The following is a 19431-nucleotide window of genomic DNA, read 5'->3' as shown; positions in this document are numbered from 1 at the left end:
AGTACAAAAGCATCTGTAACCTAAAAAATCCATCTTGCAGCAACACACTTATGATTTTCTGAAACAAAACAGGTAGAAACATATTTCAACCAGATCTTAAATTTTGTGTTAATGAATGTATCCATAGACTACAGGAGAGTCCCGTTGATTAAAAGGCAACAGTGCCATCTTGAGGTCAGTAGAGAATGAAATAAGAGGGGAAGGTGCAGGTATTTGAAGGTATTTGAAGGTACTCTGAAGGTATTTGACTTTTAAATGCACAAATTATTTACATATGGTCCAAGAGAAAAAAATAATAACATCAAGACTTTTTATTAGTTTGATCTTGTTAAAAATCAAAGCATTTTATCAGCTGTTTCACAATACAGTCTTTCCTGAATCACAAATTATGCATTTACTTTCTTGGTTGCTTGGTCTCCTCCCTTGGCTAATCAGTACCTGCATTCTGCAGATGACAAAGCTCACATCAGCAATACTCACATCCCACCTTTTTTCAGGTTAGAAGAATACTACCACATACTCTACCCTCTGCTGTTGCATGGGCTACACAATAAAGATCCACAGGAAGGCCAGAAGAACTGCATTGCAGGTTTTCTGGTTGAGGCACAGAACAGCAAAATCTGAGTATGCAGACATGTTAAGAAAGTAGGGATTCAGCCTCCAAATACATGTAAGAATCACAGAATCACACAGATTCTGTGATACTAATTTTATTTATTTATTTATTTTACGAATATTGTTTGGTGATAGTAATAACAGCAAATACGTCAAAATACATATTTTTTCAAATTAGATTCTCTTTTCCATATACTAGACATTTAGAATACCTCTTTATATAAGATTAATGGTCCAAGAAGAAAACAAGTGTTTTAAAGATCAGCTGTTTTCTGTGAATGTTTTATAGCACTTCTACCTAGAGATAATAAATCTTTGTATGTAATATATGGCAGACATTGCAGTTCCAAAGGATTTATTTTAATTCTTGAGGCAGAGTTTATTCATGAAACTTAAAGCACCCTATGCAACACCCACTCTAGAAAAGAACAGTGATAGCTAAGAGAGGCTGAAAGCTTCTAGAAAATACAGACTTGCTATTCCAAGTAGAATTGCTCCTCCCGGAAACACAGGTGCTAATACCCTGGACGGTGTCCTGTCCAGGAGAGCAGAGCCAGGGGATCAAGTCTATGTCTCAGTTTCAAGAGAAACTGGTGATACTATACCCTGAAGCGAGTCTTTTAGGAGCTGACAAAAAGCCCTGCAGCTGTCCAGGCAGCAAGGACGATAAACTCATCACTTATGCTAAGCTGACAATCCCACTCATTAATCAAAGACATTAAACTAAAAGTAGCCTGCTTTGAGAGGTCACCTAGTTAGTGAGAAGAGATACAAAAATCTTTTTGCTCTTTTGCGAGTTAAAAAAATATTTACAAGCAGATAAAAAGCCACTACTTTCCCACATATACAAAATATCAATACTTCTATCAAATATTCTACATTATGTACAGCATCATTTTGACGCAGACTGCAAATCTCTGTACTTTTTCAGCCGGAAGTTTTTTACAACAGATCTGGAACAATCTGTTTTATTACATTTGTTATTTACTTTTTTCAGAGATGTGTGGTACACAAAGAGAAACAAAAGGTTGTTTTTTGTTTTTTTTTTTTTTAAATAGTACAATTCAGCTTGGTATCAAAGCTACTTATTTTTGTAACATAATCTCTCACATCCTTATTTTGAACTACCTGTAGTAGACTAAAAGAATTCATATAAGGACCGTTAAGCTCTATTTTCAGTAGGTTCCAGCTTAAAAGAATGCATAAATATCTTCCTATACGTTTAATCAACTCTAAAAAGATAAATACCATGTACCTATGTTACAGTTTCAGCGCATGCCCAAGATTTGCCTGCTTTTCAGCTGATAGTTTTTCTCCAGTTCACACAGAGCTTGAGCGCGCAGATTTGCAGCATACAGGCGTCTTTTGAGATCAGAGCATTTCCCTTTGGGAAGGGGGTGCTTTTCCACATTAGCAGGCGGCACAGCATTCTCTTCGCTTCCACCGAAGTGGACTTTCTTCTTGGTTGTAGACAAGGGGAACAGAAGCTCATTGTCTTCAGAAACAAACAAACAAAAACTGAATTAGTGCACCTCAGCATTTATTGCTTAACTTTTGTCCTTTAAACCTGTCACCCATTTTACTGCCTACCTATGGATTTAAACGATCTAACTGAATTCACTTCAGATCATAGCAAGAGTTCTCTTCCGTTTTTGAGTGACATTTGAAAGCAAAGTTTTAAAATCATTGTGGTAAAAGGATATATATATATATGTATCACTGCAGCTTCTAGAGAGTATCTAAAGAAATATTACTCGAAATAAGAAGAAAAACACAGAGTTTCTCCTGCAGGACAAAAAATAGGCAGTAATAATCCAGGTCAAAAGGGAAATGTGGAATTAAGCTCTCAGCTACTTAAAAACCTTGTCTCTCCTTCATAGCAGGGGCAACCCCAAGCTGCCTGTTGCAGTCCTTCTGTCCTACCCCCATTGCTCCAACCCTATCTGCGTATTAAGTCAATGGCATACAAGCTAGGCTCCAACTCCATGAACATGTTCAGGTGCATCAGTAATTAATAAGTTGCTTCCTCTGCAACCTTCAGAACAGGAACTTCCAAAGTATAGCTATGCCTTATCCACACAACTGCCGCAATCAAGAGGCAGTTTATTATTTTCGGTGACTCACGGTACAAAAACAACCATCAAACAATACTGTAACAGCTGAGCTGTCCCTCAAAAGAGCCAACTTCATATGACTTATCTTGAATAAGAAATACAGAAAAAGACCTTATTAGCTGTCCAACTGTCCTAATCATAACTCTGGTGAAACCCTAATTCTCAATTTGTTAGGCTAAAACAAGGATTTAACAAGCACAGAAAGGTGAAAAGGATCAAACTGAAAATGCCAGTGAATGTTTGAGAGCGGTGTAATTTCATACTAGTAATTGATACCTTTTTTAAACATTAAAAACCTTCCTAGGAAGCTGAAAAATCTCTGCAGAGATAGGGGCGTGTCTAGGACATGGTCACAGAAACTCAGATTTTTGGTATTCCATTTTACTGTGAAGTGAACCACACAACTGACTGAGAAAGAAATTAGGTAGCTGTGTGAGAAAGGTGGTAACATTAGAGCAAGTAAAGATAAAAGTAGCAAGTGATCTTGATAACATATTTCAAGAACACTTAACACCATTTGTGTCAGGAGTGGAAGTATTTTAGAAACAGTATTACAATAATACTGTAGAATGAACTGGAAGAGTAGCAAATATTGATACAGAAGTGTCTAATCAAATGATCTACACCTGAGAAATAGCAAGAGCTGGTCACTCTTCTGCTCTAGGTTCACTTTTCTGTATTATCTAGATGTATTAATTACTCAAAGTGGCTTTGCTCCTCATAAAAAATTAATGTATCTGTGAAGATCGAAATACAGTATGAAGGGGTTGGGGTTGCAGAAGAAAACAGAAGCATGTGCTGGAGCTTGTTTAGCTTCAGTCATCCACTACTAGAGGCAGCAACAGAAAGCCCAAGACAAATTAATTTTGTGTTCTTTAATGTATCAAATAGAGAGGGGCAGAATTGTCAAAGTAGACAGGTATGTTAGAGATGCTCAGGCACCACTAACTTCCAGTGATATTTTACTTGTGTTCTTGCCTGCCATGTATAGGCACTCCACAAGGAGGGGGGGGACAAAAAAGTTTGTTTTATTTGTAGTGGTGACAGTGACATACATTTATCTCACTTCGTTTCTGACCAAAACTAAATTAAAAGATTTGTTGCTACATGGTGTGTTCCCATTTCTTTGTTCTAGAATTACTACCAAGACTCAGCCATTTAATAGCCCATGTCTGTCTTAATCTTGCTCTCCCTAGCAGAAAAGTATTTAGTCATCTATACTGTTAAAGATATCTAAGTTGCAATGAACAGTAGATACTACCTCTCTTATTGTAGCAAGGACTTCAATATTACCAAGTCCAAAGCCAGTGTCAAATACTCATGAGCTAGTAACTCTGTAAAAATGAGTGGAGTAGAGGTAGTCAAGTATTGCAGCACCTTTTTGAAGCCGTTCCTTGTTCTCGTGAATTAAACTGAAGCAAGCAAATAGCACTTTGAGAGTTCTTCAGAGCTTAGATGATGCTTTGATCACAGCTAGGTGGCTTGTAACGAATATTAGTCCCCACTTTAAGGACTTTAGAAGTGGAACTAAAGCTGCAGTGATTAAGGACATGAAAATTTATTAACCAAATCAAACTTCTGTAAGAAGACAGCTAAAATAAGTACAGCTCTGAGAAAGTTTAGATTACAAGTCCATACTTCGATATTTCATCAGAAATAGTTTAAAAAAAAATCAGTGCTGACAGTGGTAACATATTCATAAGCAAACATCATTCATCAAGTCTTTCTGTAAAGGAGAAAGGCAGAAATCTCTTCCCAGCCATGCAGAGATGATTGGGGTTTGGATTGCTACCGTGGGACTAGGTACAGCGCATTGGGTACCACAGGCATCCTTCTGGTCATACCAGCCCACATCTATCAGTGCAACTGGCTTCTTGCGTACTTCCATACCTGGGCCATCTGCAGAAGCTAATGTCCTCTGCTGTTTGTAGAGATTGTAGTTCCGCATCAAGTTCTCAGCTCTGTTTTGAAAAAAAAAAAAAAAAAAAAAAAGTTTAAGGTTTTTGTTGTAAAATTAGAAACTCTACAATCTAGGCAATGATAGGTTAGTAGATACCTAGCAAGTTTGTCCTCTGCCAGTCTCTCTCGAACACAGAGTTCTCGTTCTCTCTCTGGAAGTAGAAATATGGCAGTATGCAGGGTTAGAATGCAAGTGTTAAAGGGATTGTGCATGATGGATTTTCTTGCAGAAGATGACAGTAGTAGCAGCCTGACAGATGCACCAATGTTTCTAACCCTATGGCTCTAAACAAAGCAACATAGCTGCTGTGTGAACCCAAGCTTTAACAAAACATTAATAAACCACTGTACAAGAGCTCCAAAGTGCTAGTCTTTATAAAAAAGTCTGCCACACCTACAACAGTGAAGCTACAGAAGCTTTCTACTCTGCACATTATATCATGGCACACATGACACCAGGTCTGAATAATCATTTAGACGCCAGCTAACAAGTCAGCAATGACTGAACACCATGTTTTACAGCAGCAGCTGTTATTCAGGCTCAGAAAGCTGAACATACATAGTTAAAAACCTGTGTTCAGAGCCTACTACATATGCAAAGCAGTATTTTATCTAGTCAAGATAAGTGACCAGATGAAACAGCCACCTGCGCTGTTTGACAGGTAAGCTACCTGGAGGGTACAGCTGCTATAGAAGCGGCTACATTATGCTCACCTTAGGCTATACATTAAGGTAGCTAATGTTAATGTACACAGAGTGGGTGAAAAGCAGCCTACACCGCACAGTGCAGGGCAATATATGCAGGCTTCCTGCATACTTTGCAGGTTATTGCTCATTTTTAATGATCTTCACAGACCAGACTTCCATTTCTGAACTGGCAACTACATCCTAGTAACTGAAACCCAGAACAAACCTGTCTAGGTGATCAAGTCCAAGCATTTTTGTTTTAGTCTTCAGACAGTTCTGCTAGCAACACCAGGGACATGACAGCCTAGGGCACTAAAATGAGGGGTTTGAAAATAGTCTACCTTTCCTTCCTCAGCACTTAATCTTTTCAATCAGAATCTTATTGCCACCCCCTTCCCAAAGGGAAATATCATACGCTCCAAACGTTGCTCTCTGTCTTTAATGGCTTGCTCTCTTTCTTTCAATTGCCGCTCCTTCAGTTTCAGCTCATTCACTGGAGCATCCAGATGCTGCAGCCTCTCTGGCTCCCCAGATCTCCGGCCTCTTTTATCAGAGTTTTTTTTCAGCTCTTCTGTCACCAAGTCTGCTATCAAGGGGTGCTGCAGAATATCTTCAACAGAAGGTCGGCAATAATCCTAAAGGGAAGAAATTACCAACAGGTCACTTTACAACCAAGAAACATTATGGCCAGGGATTCCCTAGCAAGGCCCACCCCAGGTAGAAACCAGCTACGTGCCATACAGCAAAAGGCAAACTCAGAGCATGAGTGGGGGCAGGCAGCCCACAGAGGCAGGTGCCAGTAGATTCTGGAGCCAACACTCTGCATCTCCCCCTGTACCTGAGTCCTAAAGGAGCCACACCTGTCTCAGGTTCTTGTTACAGCTTTGCTGTCCCATGCAAAGCTCTTCTCAACACCCCCATCCCACTTGTGTGGGCCAAGCCATATATTAGCCATAGAAAACAGAAGTGAAGACAAAACCTCTTCAAAGTTCCAAACACACTGGGAGCCATTTTAACCCCAAAGTTAGACCACAAAACTCCGCATGGGCCAGTACTGAGACACCATCTCACATAAGACGGTGTAATGCTTGAGCTGCTTCTTTTATTTATTTATTGGTGCCCTGAAAGCACTGTTTCCCCCACTTCCCCATGCAAGCGATATTGCAGGTGACAAGATGATAGCATCACCACTTCAGATCAGTTTGTTCCATAATTGAAAAGGGAAACTTGTACTTCACTACTAGTTCATATCATGGGTGGAAAAATAATAAATCAGTTCTTACCTTTAAATTCAGCATCTCTTTGAGAAGTTCATTCAACTGCTCCGAGTAACGGTACGGTATTCGTCTGAACTTCCCTTCCCTTATCTTTTCTGCCAACTCCTTTTGGTTGTAAGCTCTAAATGGAGGCCTAAAGAAGAGTTTTACTGAAGTCTCTCGCTAGTTTTACAGGACTTATTTTCATTAGAGTGTCAGATTCAGAAAAAAGCAGGAAGATTAGTTATCTCATGTCAAGACCAATATAGAAATAAAAATCCTAGGATTGGTCTTTGAAACCTTTAAGCTTTCATTTATACAAAATGTAATCACTTACACATTAAAAGTTACTCTTCTACATTTATTACCATGCTACTATACTTACGAGAGAGCACATAACTCATACAGGAGACATCCTAGAGACCAGATGTCAGATTTTTCATTGTATGACATGTGGTTTATTTGTTCCTAAAGAGAGAGAGAACAATCTTTAACATTAGAGACATTCTTCTCCTACTGCAGGATCAGCTGCTGTTTGAACCTGAATTAAACCACTGGTTGCTGGGGGTACTTTTAAGGTTCCTTCTTAATTAACTTCCTCAAGTATCTTACTAGTAAGGTGTTATCACGATAGCAATGCCACACTACAGAAGACTGAAGCATTGAACCAGTTTTCAACTGATAAAACCCCACATTCCAGGCAACAGTAATCTTCTCCCCACCAAAAGGTACTATCAGTGGAAACACATTCTTGTTCATTTCTCATACAAATTAGAATCTTACCCTCAGTGTGTAATTTAATAACTTCTTTACCTTGACACTGAGAAACAGAAGAGATCTCTAGCTTCTCTGTTCCTTTTACAGAAAGCTACTCCAACATAACTACCTTACATCTATAATATTCCAAGCATGTAATACTTATACAGTGAAAAGTAACCTTAATTAGAAGGTAGCAATGGTGTGACGAAGAAATGAGGTGAAGGTATCTGGAAGCTAACCATCTGCAAAATAACCTTGTCTCCAGAACATACACACACTTTATCAAAGAGTCACCTGCATTTAAGACTAGTAACTCTTCATTAAATCCTCCTAAGTATTAATGGACTCTGAGATCAACACCGCAGAAAACAGTTCTCAAAGGGATGAAAGGGAAGACAAGACACAAAAGGGAGCTCTTACCGGAGACATGTAATATGGAGTTCCAACAAACGTTTTGGCAAAGCTGGTGTCGTGGTGCAGTATTCTAGCCAGTCCAAAATCTCCGAGTTTAACATTCTGCTTGCTGTCTAGAAAGACATTTGCTGGTTTTATGTCACGATGCACAGTGACTGCACCATCACTCCGTCTATGACATTCCTTCAAGGCCAACGTCAACTGAGTCAACACTCGGAGAACAAAGCTTTCTTCCAAGTAATGCCTGAAAGACAAAAACATTTAATGAACATTAATAGATGCTTTATAGCATACACCAACTTCAGTAGTTGCTACCAGTCTTAGTCCTATATTTTTAACAGTTAGTAACGTTATCAAGCTTATCACCTTTAAAGATAAGCTATCAGCAGGCACCTACATGTGTTAATTTAAAAGTAGAAATTGTAAGAAATAAACACATTGTAAGATGTAGGCTTCTGTTGCAGAGTCCACATGACATTCCCTTCCTCCCTCAAAGGGTTTAACAGATATGCAGCATTTCCATGCCTAACAACACAAACATCAAATTGTAATCAACACATTAAGATTTAAGACACCTGTTTCAACGTAGCCCTCCTTAAACAAGGGCACCAGTTTGGTTTATACACCTCCGGTGCCACTTTGGACCGCTCTCACAGAGCAGCGCCATGTACTTGTTCAATCTAAGCCTGTGAAGATTAACATTATGCTTCAGAAGTAGGCTTTTTATCCTTCGGACAGAGAAGCATCCGATCAGCTGGCGCACCCGCTAGCAGAACTCCCAGCAGCACTTCACACCGCCCTCTGCACGTTTCACAGCAGTTGCTGGGTCCAGAGGGCTGGACTCCGAGGCACAAGCTCAGAGACACATTTCACCTTAACCTCGCTCCTTTGGCTGCCCAAGATGCTTCACGCCACGCATCCCCACATCGCCCCGAGGTACTCCACGTGCCTTTCCCTCGTGCAGCGGGAGATGAGGCTGGCCAGGTCCCCGCCGTCGCAGTACTCCATGACGATGTACAGCGTCGTGCTGCTCCTGTCGATGATGCGGTCGTGGTAGCGGACGATGTTGGGGTGCCGCAGCTCGCGCAGCAGGTTCACCTCCGAAACGAGCATCTGCTTCTCCGCCTCCGTCATGGAGCCGTAGTCCAGCTCCTTCCACACCAGGATCTGCGGGGGGACGGACACCGGCGCTCAGCTCGCCCAGCCCCAGCCCCCTTCGCCGCCCCCCACCACGCCGATCACGGCGCCTGCCGCCGCCGCCCCTCACCTTGCCGTCGGCTTTGCGCCGCACCTTGCGGCACCTGCCGTAGGAGCCGGCGCCGATGGTGAGCAGCACCTCGTAGTCCTCGGGCCGCCCGGGCATGGCGCTAATGGCGGCCGCGCCCAAAATGGCGGCCGAGCCACCACCGCCAAGCTGCCCTCAGACCCCCGCCTCGCCGCCGCCGCCGTTTGAACGCGCCGCCCCGCCCTGCCATTGGCCGAGCGGCCCCGCCCTGCCGGGGATCCCCGCTTCCCATTGGCTGTCGGGGTAAACAGCGCCCGCCCGCTAACGGCCGTTGCAACCGCCGGGAGGCGGCGCGCGGCAGCCATGGCGAGAGCCACAGCGGGGCCGGCCTGAGGAGGGGGGCGTGACCAGACTCACGCTGTTAGAAACGATAGGAAAGCGGTCTGGGAAATAACCCCCGAGACCAGCGGGGAAAAACTGATTCTTCAAGAAATCGTTGTTAAAAACTCCACAAAAGTGACAGAGAAAGCATATGAGGACAGCTGTCCTACCACAGACAAACAGCTTCTGAAAATAAACCAAAGGGTGCCAAGGGGCAAATGTAAATTTGACAGCAGGAATGTGTGGGTCCGTGTCCAAATGTTGAACCAGCAATTATTACGAGTATTATTATTAAATTTCATTATATAACACTAGAATACACTGAATGGCATTACAGAGATTTTAAGTATATGCTGTATGATTTAGCATCATTTAGGGTATTTTTGGAGTGATACTGGAGTCAGTTGTGGACTCAGTTTAATTTCATCCCTCTCAATTGTGTGGAAATGGCACTCTGAAGCAGGAATTGTAACACTTGTATAGATCCTGAATCAGGTACAAAAAAAGAGCAGTTTTAAGGCTTTAAAAATGGTTTGGGGGGCATAGATGTTATGCTCTCATTGAATATTTATGAAATATTCTTATATTCTGAAAGTTTAGAAAAAACAAAGCCTTTGTGTTAATCATCAGGAGGCACAAAAGCTCCTGTTTTTCCACTATAAGAATTCTATAGCTTTCTATCTGTAGATGTCTACTCATTACAGGAAAAAATGAGCAATTGAGTATAAAGACGTATATAGTTTTGTTGTTAATGAGTAACAGGGTACTCTAAATCATTCATTTTTATCACTACTTTTAATTATTACGTTAAAAGAAAATTCCCATATACAGTATTAGCTTTGTAAATAAATGATGGCGCTATGCAATAAGAATGACACAAATTGCAGTATGCATTATGCAGGCTGTAAGCTTCATTTCTGGTGTCAAATCTCTCTCTGTTTCAAACTTCTGTACTTTTAAATTAGCAAAAGGCCATCATGCATCCCCACTGTTATCAATGGGAGCCTTTCTATTTATATTTCAAAAGAAACAGAGTAGATTTTGAATTCTGTGTTTCATCTAGGGTCTGTTTTAAAAGTTTCTTTATAAATGTTGGTTTGAATCATAGAAATGTCAAAAGGTCATGCTCCAAAAACCAGTAGCACAGTCATTTTTGTTCTAATTATTCCTATTTTAAAGAGCTTGATAAAGTGAGAAAAACGCATTTCTAAAAATTAGTATTATTTTTTTCTGTAGGTGCTCATTTTTCTTTTTCTTTCTCATTCTTACCGTATAAGAGAACCCAGAGTCCAATGATTCCAAGAATATATTTCAAGTTTGAAATGGAGACCACTTTTGTCAGGTGTTGTATTTTCAACTCTGATCTCTAATTCAGAAGCAACTCTTAGATTTCTAGTCTTGAAAATACATGTCCTGACTTCAGGTCTTTGAAAGACACAAAATAGTTTTTGATAACCTATTTTATCTATTTTTAATACTGCTTGCAATTTTTTTTTCCAACAATTTTCACCAATTGTTTCCTAAAACTTGATAAAATAAACTAAAATTCTTCCATAGTTCATTGCCAAAGTTCAGTAATTTTTGTGATACCTACCATTTTTGCCATAAGGGGTACCATTTTCCATATTCTAGGGCCTAGTTACCTGACAAAGTATTAAACACTGAAGATAGATAATATGGTAGATGAAGTTCTATTTCTCTTAGATATTTTCTCTTTTGTGCATGGAAATAAGTAACACAAATGGCTAACACTTGCTGTGGGAGTCCAAATGAGTATATTTATCCAGACTGATAGCAAAAATAAAGTATTTTAAAATACTATAGCAAATTAAATTATTTTTGTGGCAACTTTATTTTTGTTAGCCAATCAGAGAAAACTGCATGGAAGTAGAAGTTCAGAAACAGAAAACATGCCCAACTGGAAAAGTACTCAAAATACATACAGACAGAGGTTTCTAATGAAAAATAAATGTACTTAGTAAAAAATAATTACAAAAATATCTGCAGAAAATGTTGTCTTTTCTCTTCAAAGACACATGAAATCATATTCCAGGATCTCAGAAATATGTTGAAGTCCACCAGCAAAAAGGAGGAATTGAGTACACGGCATCAGCAAGGTAAAAGATCTTAAAGAATTCCTTTAAATGACAAAAAGAGAAATTATAAAAATTAGAGCAACTGAGACATTGGTGTGTTATTTTAGTACATTTTCACCATCTAAGTAAATTGTTTTTTATTTGATTAGCAAGTGTATGTTTGTTTGTTTCTGTGCTTGTTTTTCCAACTTTTCTCACTTGGTCTCATGAACACAAATTTTACGTCTACCAAGAATTACAATACACAGATTTTATCATCAAAATTCATATCTAGAACTAAAACAAAATCAAATCATAAAAATGCTGGGATATTACATTGTAGCACTCTCCTCCTTTAGAAACACCCCGGTGTGGAAAACCTTCTGTATCTAAACAGATGACTGGGTAAGCAAAGATTAATGAAGCATGCAGAACTGTTTATTTGATTTCAAACAAACAAAAAAACAAAAACACACACACTCAAAAAACAGCTTTCTAGAATAATTTAATGTGGTGAAGCAAAGTTCAGTATAATCACTATCAACTGAGATGTAATAATGCTTTCCATGGAAATATTCCAGTTTACTGGAAATTCCAGTTTTATGCATTTTGGAATATTCCAGTTTAATGCTTTCTGGAATATTCCAGTTCACAGTATTTAGAATCAGAAAATTTTAGATGTTTATACCTTTGTCAGACATCCATGTTCAACAAAATTACATATGAAAGATGAGGATAATAGCTCATAATAATAGAAAAATTCCAATGTATTTATTCATGGCATGTGATTAGATGTCAGAAAAAAAATACCACAGTAAAATTTCCTAGTATTTTTCCTCTACTGGTTTGAAGGGGGAAACAAAGAACATGTTCATTGATGAAATTCTGCACAACACAGCTGTGGACAAGGCAAAAAGGAACAAAATTTAGAAGCATCAATTATAGTGCTTAAGTACACTCTACATTTCATTTTTTGTAATGTTAGGATTCAATGCCAACTTAGACTCCAGAAGAAATACATGCAGCAGGCAAGCTTCAATAGGGGAGTTTGTTGCAGCAGCCACACCTTTACAGTTTTGTAAAACAAACTTTTAAAATGAGGAAAACCATAAAAGCACATGGTATAAATACAAATTCAGCAGCAAGTTAAGTTCCTGCATGTAGCACTGGAAAAAAAAAAAAAAAAGAAAAAAGAAAAAAAAAAAAAAAGAAGAAAAAAAAAAAGCTAACAGTGGGGGAATTCATGAGAAAGAGACTGAAGAAAGTAAAAAATACATTTTTGCATTTAGAGAGGGCAGCACGTGAATTCCATTAAATCCAGATTTGCTTTATGCATTTCTTATATTCTGTAAGGGAATATTTCAATACATGGCTGGACATTTTGAAAGTATATAATTACCTAGCCCTGACTCTTGAAGTGAAACTAATGTTCCTATCTACTATATGTGTCTCCATGTATATGCTGATAGCATTCATTTACTTCATCAACAGAAGGTGCTTGAATTGATCTTTAAGAGTACTATTTAAATTGAGTAAGAGACCAATTTTTAAGGTGCTTTGAGGTGCTTTTTTGAACTTCAAATGTGAAATACCTGAGTAGCATCAAATCCTGAACTCATCAAAATCTGAAGAACTGGAATTGTCCCCGGGCAAGAAAAATATTATGGCAATTTCTGATTTCTTTTCTGGTCTCTCTTGCTAACTCATCTCTACAGAGATAGACAAGTTTATATTTTATTCCTTGATTTCTTCTCTTTTGAAAGAGAAGTACTATAGTATAGTAACCTTCCAGATTGACATTTGTAGGTAGTATACATTAAAATTTTTGACAAAAATGCTTTAAATAAAAGAATATGTGAGTATTTTGCTTATCGGAGCTGCACATTTTTGTTTTTAAATAAAATCAAGTATTTTAGGGCTTATTATGTGTAACAGTCTGTCTCAAATATTTTTTTTTCCCATTTATTTATTGCAGTCCCTTCAGATATACTGGGAGAAATGTTTTCAAGCAAAGCCATCACCAGGTTTGCATGCACTGCACCATTATTGTCACAGATGGTTTTGTTGCCAGGCCACTCATTAAGTGTCTAACCTCCATGATTATGGACCCATGCTATCCACAAAAATAACATTATTTCCTCTACCTTCTGTCTCCTGTAGGAGAAAAAGGCACAGGAATCGCATTAGACGTTAAAGCAACATCACAAATAGTGACAGCATAATTTCTTCCACATTTTCTCTGAGGCCTTTGCACTGGGAAATGCCATGCAGTTCAGACCTGCTCTGTAGGGATCCAGCACCTTTCTGTACGCTCAGGAGGTAGTAAGGCAGTAAGACAGCGTGGAGCTGCCAAATATCTCCTGCTTCACGAGTCACCATGCCTGGAAAGACAGGCAGCAAAGCCTTCAAATGGAAGGCTTTATATAATTTGGAACTCTTGTTAATGACACAATGGCTTCTGCGAAGTCTTGATATCTCAGCTTTTAGGCTTAGAGGACGGCCAAGCCCTGTCCAGCTTCATTCACACCACACATTTCTTTGGCTGAAGCATGCACTGACTGACCACACTTTTAAAACTGACTGACAGCAGAGACTGAGAGTACTACCCCTATTCTATTCTATTTAGGTAAAGGCAGAGTTTAAGCCTCAGCAGTCCTACATTTGCTTATTTGGTAGCAAAAGGAGAAAAGTTTAGTTATGTATTACAAGTACATGCAAATACCTGTTTTGGAGATATTTTGTAGCATATACCAAAGGAATCAATTTCTCTAACATAATGATCTCAAATTAGAATGCCTAGTCTCATTCAGGCACTGCCCATAACGTGCATTCAGACATTGTAGTGTTAAAGGTTACATTAGGTAGATGGGCTAGAGACTGCAATTTCCATTATGCAAGACCCACAAACAGTTGTAGCAGTGGCACAGGTAACACCTGCCACTTTTGGGACTCTTGGCAGTACATGTACATGTACATGACGTACTGTAGGCACATGTAGAAGCAAGCAGAAACCCCAAACCAATCATTTGCTTTCAGGGCACAAATAAACTGTTGTGCCAAGAATACCAGTTCTATCTGATTTAATTAACTTAAGGAAAATAGGCCATGTGGTTGGAGCACAGGATGAGGAGACAGAAATTTCTGGTAGAAGACATATTCTGGTACCCTGTGGTACAGAACTCCCTGGAGTCCCTGAGTTCAAACTACAAGAAACAAGTTGCCTGATTTGAAAGAGGAAAGAATTGAATTTTGGTGCAGCTGTACCCCATCACCTTACAGGAATTCCTGTTTGTTTGTTTTTTTATTATTATTATTATTATTTATTTGGTTGGTTGGTTTTGTTTGTTTGTTTTTCCTAATGACGATATCAAAAAAAAAGATTATAAAAACAAGACAGTCCACATACAACCATCTGGAGTGGCATTTTCCACTGCAAAAGTTCAGAAAACAGTGTTTACTTTGCACAAAACTGATTTTTATTTATTTATTTGTTTGTTTTTGTCTGGTTCCCTATGTAAATGGAACTGAACCGATCATCTCACATTATGTTTCTATTAGTCGCTATCCCTTCCCCATTAAGTTATTCCTAAAGATACTACATTCCTACAAGTTCCGAGAAAATAACTCAAAAAATAAAGGAGAAACATCCTAAAGAGCTCAACTATATCATTAAACCAGAGAATCCATGTGGATGATGATGGTGATGATGATGATGAATGTGTTTATACCAATATTGACTGGCTTGGGGGAAAACATTTGACTAATGTGTGTACCCTAGACACCATAGAGTGTAACTATGAGATATCCACACGAAAGCAAGCTTCCTTTGCCTACTTAACTATATGTTTTTTTGATCTGTCATGTATTATTCTGAAACCAAATTGAAACCCAGTCCTACTTATGTTACAGTAAGGTGATTACAGTGAATAAGTGCTTTCATGTGGAGAAAATGCCTGGTACTTACAAGCTCTTTAGACTAATGGAGAAAAGCATAATATGAACTGATTTTTGGAAGACGAAGTTAGACAAATTAGAGGAAAGAGCACAGATTTTTAGCCAAGAGAATAAGTAACCTTCAGAGCACACAGCTGAGGCAAATAGAGATTCTCTTTTTTTAAAGTTTACAGATCAAGACAATGCCTTTTTTTGAAAGACAAACTTTAACCATATGCAGATTATTAAGCTCTATCCATAACAATCAGCATGAAATCTTCTATTCAGGTAGTCAGACCAGAAGAGAGCATGTTTCCTTCTGGCTTAAATTTTACATGTATGCTGCAAGCAAGGGGCACTCAGTCAGGCTTGTAGAAGAGGCCCACTCTCATCAGTGTAAATAACAAAGGGAAAATAACGTCTGAATATAAAAACAGACAAGTATAAAGTGATTTCTTTCTTTAAAGAAACCCTTTTGTTAAGTCGGGGGCCCATCTATTTTAGATGCCTTTAGATCATTTGGCACCTCACAAATACAGTTTAGCAAATTTTGATTTCATGCTCAGGTAAGTTTAAATATTTTCATCTGTCCTCATTTGAAATGGTCAGCAGACAGAGTGGTTAGGCCTAAGCCTTAAAGAGCAAGGTGGCCACCTTACTTTTTTCCCTCACAATTCTTAAGCCTCATTACTGTAGGAAGCTTCCAGGAAGAGACTTAATAAGATTAAGATGACCTCTTGCCTAGGGAGCACCAAGTTTAATTGTAATATCTGAGCAGAAGTCATTATGGAAAAGACAGACATAATACATACAGATTAACTGGGGGAAAAAAAAAAAAAGAAAAAAAAGAAAAAAAAAAAAACAGGAAGACAGCTACTGCAGGACTGATGTGGCCAATGCAGACATGAAATCTTGTTCTATTTTTCATATTTTGCTCATAGAGAAGGAAGAAATGGGAAGGACTGCTTTAAATAGAAGTATATGCATTTCTTGTCTGATCAAAAATGGGCTGCTTTCAGTGGCAGTCGGTCAGGCTGTTTCCTAAAACCAGTACAGCCCTTTAACGCAGGATTCCCCAGTATAATACAGTGGGCTTTTCTCTACCTCACCCATGCTCCTGGATGCCATTCTGTAGCAACAACCTGATTTATCCTCTCAGAGTCTATGCTGATTTGTTGCCTAGGTGTACATTAAGCTGACTGCAGAGAAGGTGTCTGAGGCTAATGCTGGGAAGTCAGGCTGAGAACACAGTCTTTCTTCAATGTGAGAGCTAAGGACACCTATGACCATAGGTGGGAGAACGTTTGCAGTTTTGATATGGCCACAGGCATCAAGCAGGCTCAGCACTAAGGTTGTAGCACTGTGACTCATGCCACCCACTGCACCTTGGCAAACAGTGAGACAGCTACTGGTAGCAAGCGTCAGAAGTTCAAGGTTAATTTTCCAAGTGGAAGAGAAAAAACAGGTCACAATTTTCCAGGTCAATGAAGCTGTTCCTGTCATGTTCAGAGGAGAGCTATCTTGGCACTCTGCAAATCCAATAAGAGAAAACGTCGAAATCTACCTGGACATGTCTTGGACTACAGGGGGAACCTGCTGCATGAAATCAGGGCTGATATCACTTTCTGGGGGATTATCTGTTTGATAGAATTATTTTTTCTCAGCCCTATGACAGAGCAGAAAGGGAAAAAAAGACCCACTGCATCTCAAGGTAGCTTTATATCTATATAAAAAATACCTACAGTAATAGACTCCTGGAAAGGGTGGACCACAAAGTTAGAGTTTAGAGGCAGCTCAGAGCGTTTAAGTAAAAAGGGTACTAGGGACATATTGACTGTAATTGGCAGGTGGTTGTACCTCAACTGTGCGCACAGAGTGCAAAAAGCAAGGACACCTATAACAAGAACAGAACTGTGTAAAGAGGCTAAATACATCAGGAATGGCTATGTGAAATTTAGAGCTAGGACCAGCTCCCAAACCAACCATGGTCCTTGTCACTTGTTGCTCAGTGTTTAAGAACATTATCTCAGAATCACATCAGGTTGTACTATCACATGCTAAAGCCACTCCTAAGGATTACTAGGGAAAAAAAAAAAAAGGCTCAGCAGTGCTCAGCTCCCACTCCAGACACTTGGCCAAGGCTTTAACATTGTCTCAGAGCTCAGTGATCATTTTTGGGGAAGAACTCCTCCATCTCCCAAGACACACAAGACACACGAGAGCTGATGGAAAGACTTGCCAACCTGAAAGCCTCCAAGCTGTAAAAGATGCTGGCTACCTAGGTATTTTTTGGTGGGCAGCAGGCTCCAAACTTCTGAAAAGCCCAACTGCCTAAAAAAACCTCTGCTGGATGGCAGGCTTTTGGAGGCAGAGCAAGAGTAACCCTTCCATTCACAGTAAATGGGAGGGTTGTGTGGCTAAGCTTTTATATGTGGTAGTGTTTGGGCACTGAAAGGTAGCAAAAAGGTGCCATCTGCAGGCTCAGACCTATGGAACACCTCCCAGAGGAACCACAGCTCCTCCACAGGTAGCCTGCTGTGCGTGCCAGGATGCCTTGGGCACCACTCTCAGCTGCAGGGCATGCTCAGGTGCTGCGGCTCCGTGGGGCTGACTGACTGGTCCTGGACCCAGGAACACTCCTGGGTAGGAATGGTGTCAAAAGCCAACTTGGTAGGAGCTCTGGTTATTGCTTGTTACAACCTGAGCTCTTTCCTGCAAGACACTGCACATACCACATTACAACAGAAGGTAATTCTGTAATTGTTCACAGCAGCACGCATCGAGCAGCTTGTGCAAGACACCTGAGAGATTTCTGTTCCTAGGGTCATATTTTCTGACATACCCAATGCACGGCACAGTTTTAAACGGTCTTTTTAAAAATAAAGAAATAAAGGAGAGAGAGGGCTGTCCCTGTCTTTTGGAGGAATTTATTCTCATTTAAGAAATATCAGTGCTGGAAAAAAATCTGAAGCATTTATTTCATCAGGACTATTTTGTGACCTGGCAGAGTCCCTTTAAATGTGGGTAGTAATTCTTCTTTGCCCTTTCAGTCTGTCACCTACAAAACACAGCTACCTATCGGCTGTTACAGAACCATCTGTGCAGCCTTTGATCATGCACTTTTAATTTTATTTTTTTCCTTCCAGATTGTTATCACCCTTCTGGAAACTAAGAACGGGACAAAATGTTGCAGCACTCTTACATGGTAGGGTGACACATTGTTAGTTGCTACAGTATAAAATAAACAGTTCAGGGTAGAGGCTGCTGACACCTTAGGCAGCCCACAAACCTCAGGTCACAGCAAACACAATAAACAAATATTTAAAGCCATTGAGACTTTATTGGAATGTGAAATCCGATTTCTATGATACCTCATTCAGTTTTGGAGTGGCCAAAACTCAGAATCTGATATTATTGTTGTTTCCATTCTGGTGATTTTCATGTCATCTCAAGCTCAGCCTGAGATGTGGGAGATCTGCAATCAAAATCTAAATCTAAATTGGAAAGTGATTTGGGGGTCATGTTGATCTGTAATTTCCATCTCTTTTTCTACTTGAAAACAGAAAGAAAACTTTACTTGTACCTGTATTGTTGGCTACAACTTGTTTCAAAGAATCTGATTACAGTTGTCTGTTATCACTAAAAAGGAAGAATGGATGTCATGTGCTCTGAAATTCTCAATTCAAGAGCAGCCACACAGGTTACTGAGGACTTAAATCAGCAAAACAGGGGAGTTATGTAGAAAATTGATGCAGAGTTTCAGTATGAAAAATAAGCAACCCTGATGCAGGTTTACAATGCTAGCTAAAAATAACATAACATTTTGTGGTCAAATGCACATTTAGTTAATTAGATCATTTGATTCACAGAATATTCGTTTGAATAAAAACAGGGCTCCAGAGCTTATTCCCTTCTTGTCCTCAGGGACATGCCCACATGATGTAATCCCAGAGAAGACAGTGGCTTTGCCTGCGTCCCCAGGGCACGGTGCTCATCCCTCACCACACATGAGA

At 39.5% G+C, this 19431-nt stretch overlaps 1 protein-coding gene across 1 annotated transcript; it reads right to left on the bottom strand.

The window, feature by feature from the left end:
* Positions 1-285: 285 nt before the first annotated feature.
* On the bottom strand, positions 286-9167 carry NEK2 (NIMA related kinase 2). The gene is made up of 9 exons (XM_032184845.1): positions 9072-9167; positions 8754-8971; positions 7811-8048; positions 7017-7099; positions 6659-6785; positions 5791-6010; positions 4786-4840; positions 4620-4690; positions 286-2110 (listed from the first exon to the last, which is right to left on the bottom strand). The coding sequence occupies exons 1-9, from the start codon at positions 9165-9167 to the stop codon at positions 1884-1886; spliced, it is 1335 nt and encodes a 444-aa protein (XP_032040736.1). The 3' UTR covers positions 286-1883.
* Positions 9168-19431: the final 10264 nt, after the last annotated feature.

Source organism: Aythya fuligula, chromosome 3, assembly GCF_009819795.1.
Source record: "Aythya fuligula isolate bAytFul2 chromosome 3, bAytFul2.pri, whole genome shotgun sequence".
In the NCBI taxonomy this organism is placed as follows: domain Eukaryota; kingdom Metazoa; phylum Chordata; class Aves; order Anseriformes; family Anatidae; genus Aythya; species Aythya fuligula.
This window is presented reverse-complemented; position numbering and strand designations above follow the sequence as displayed.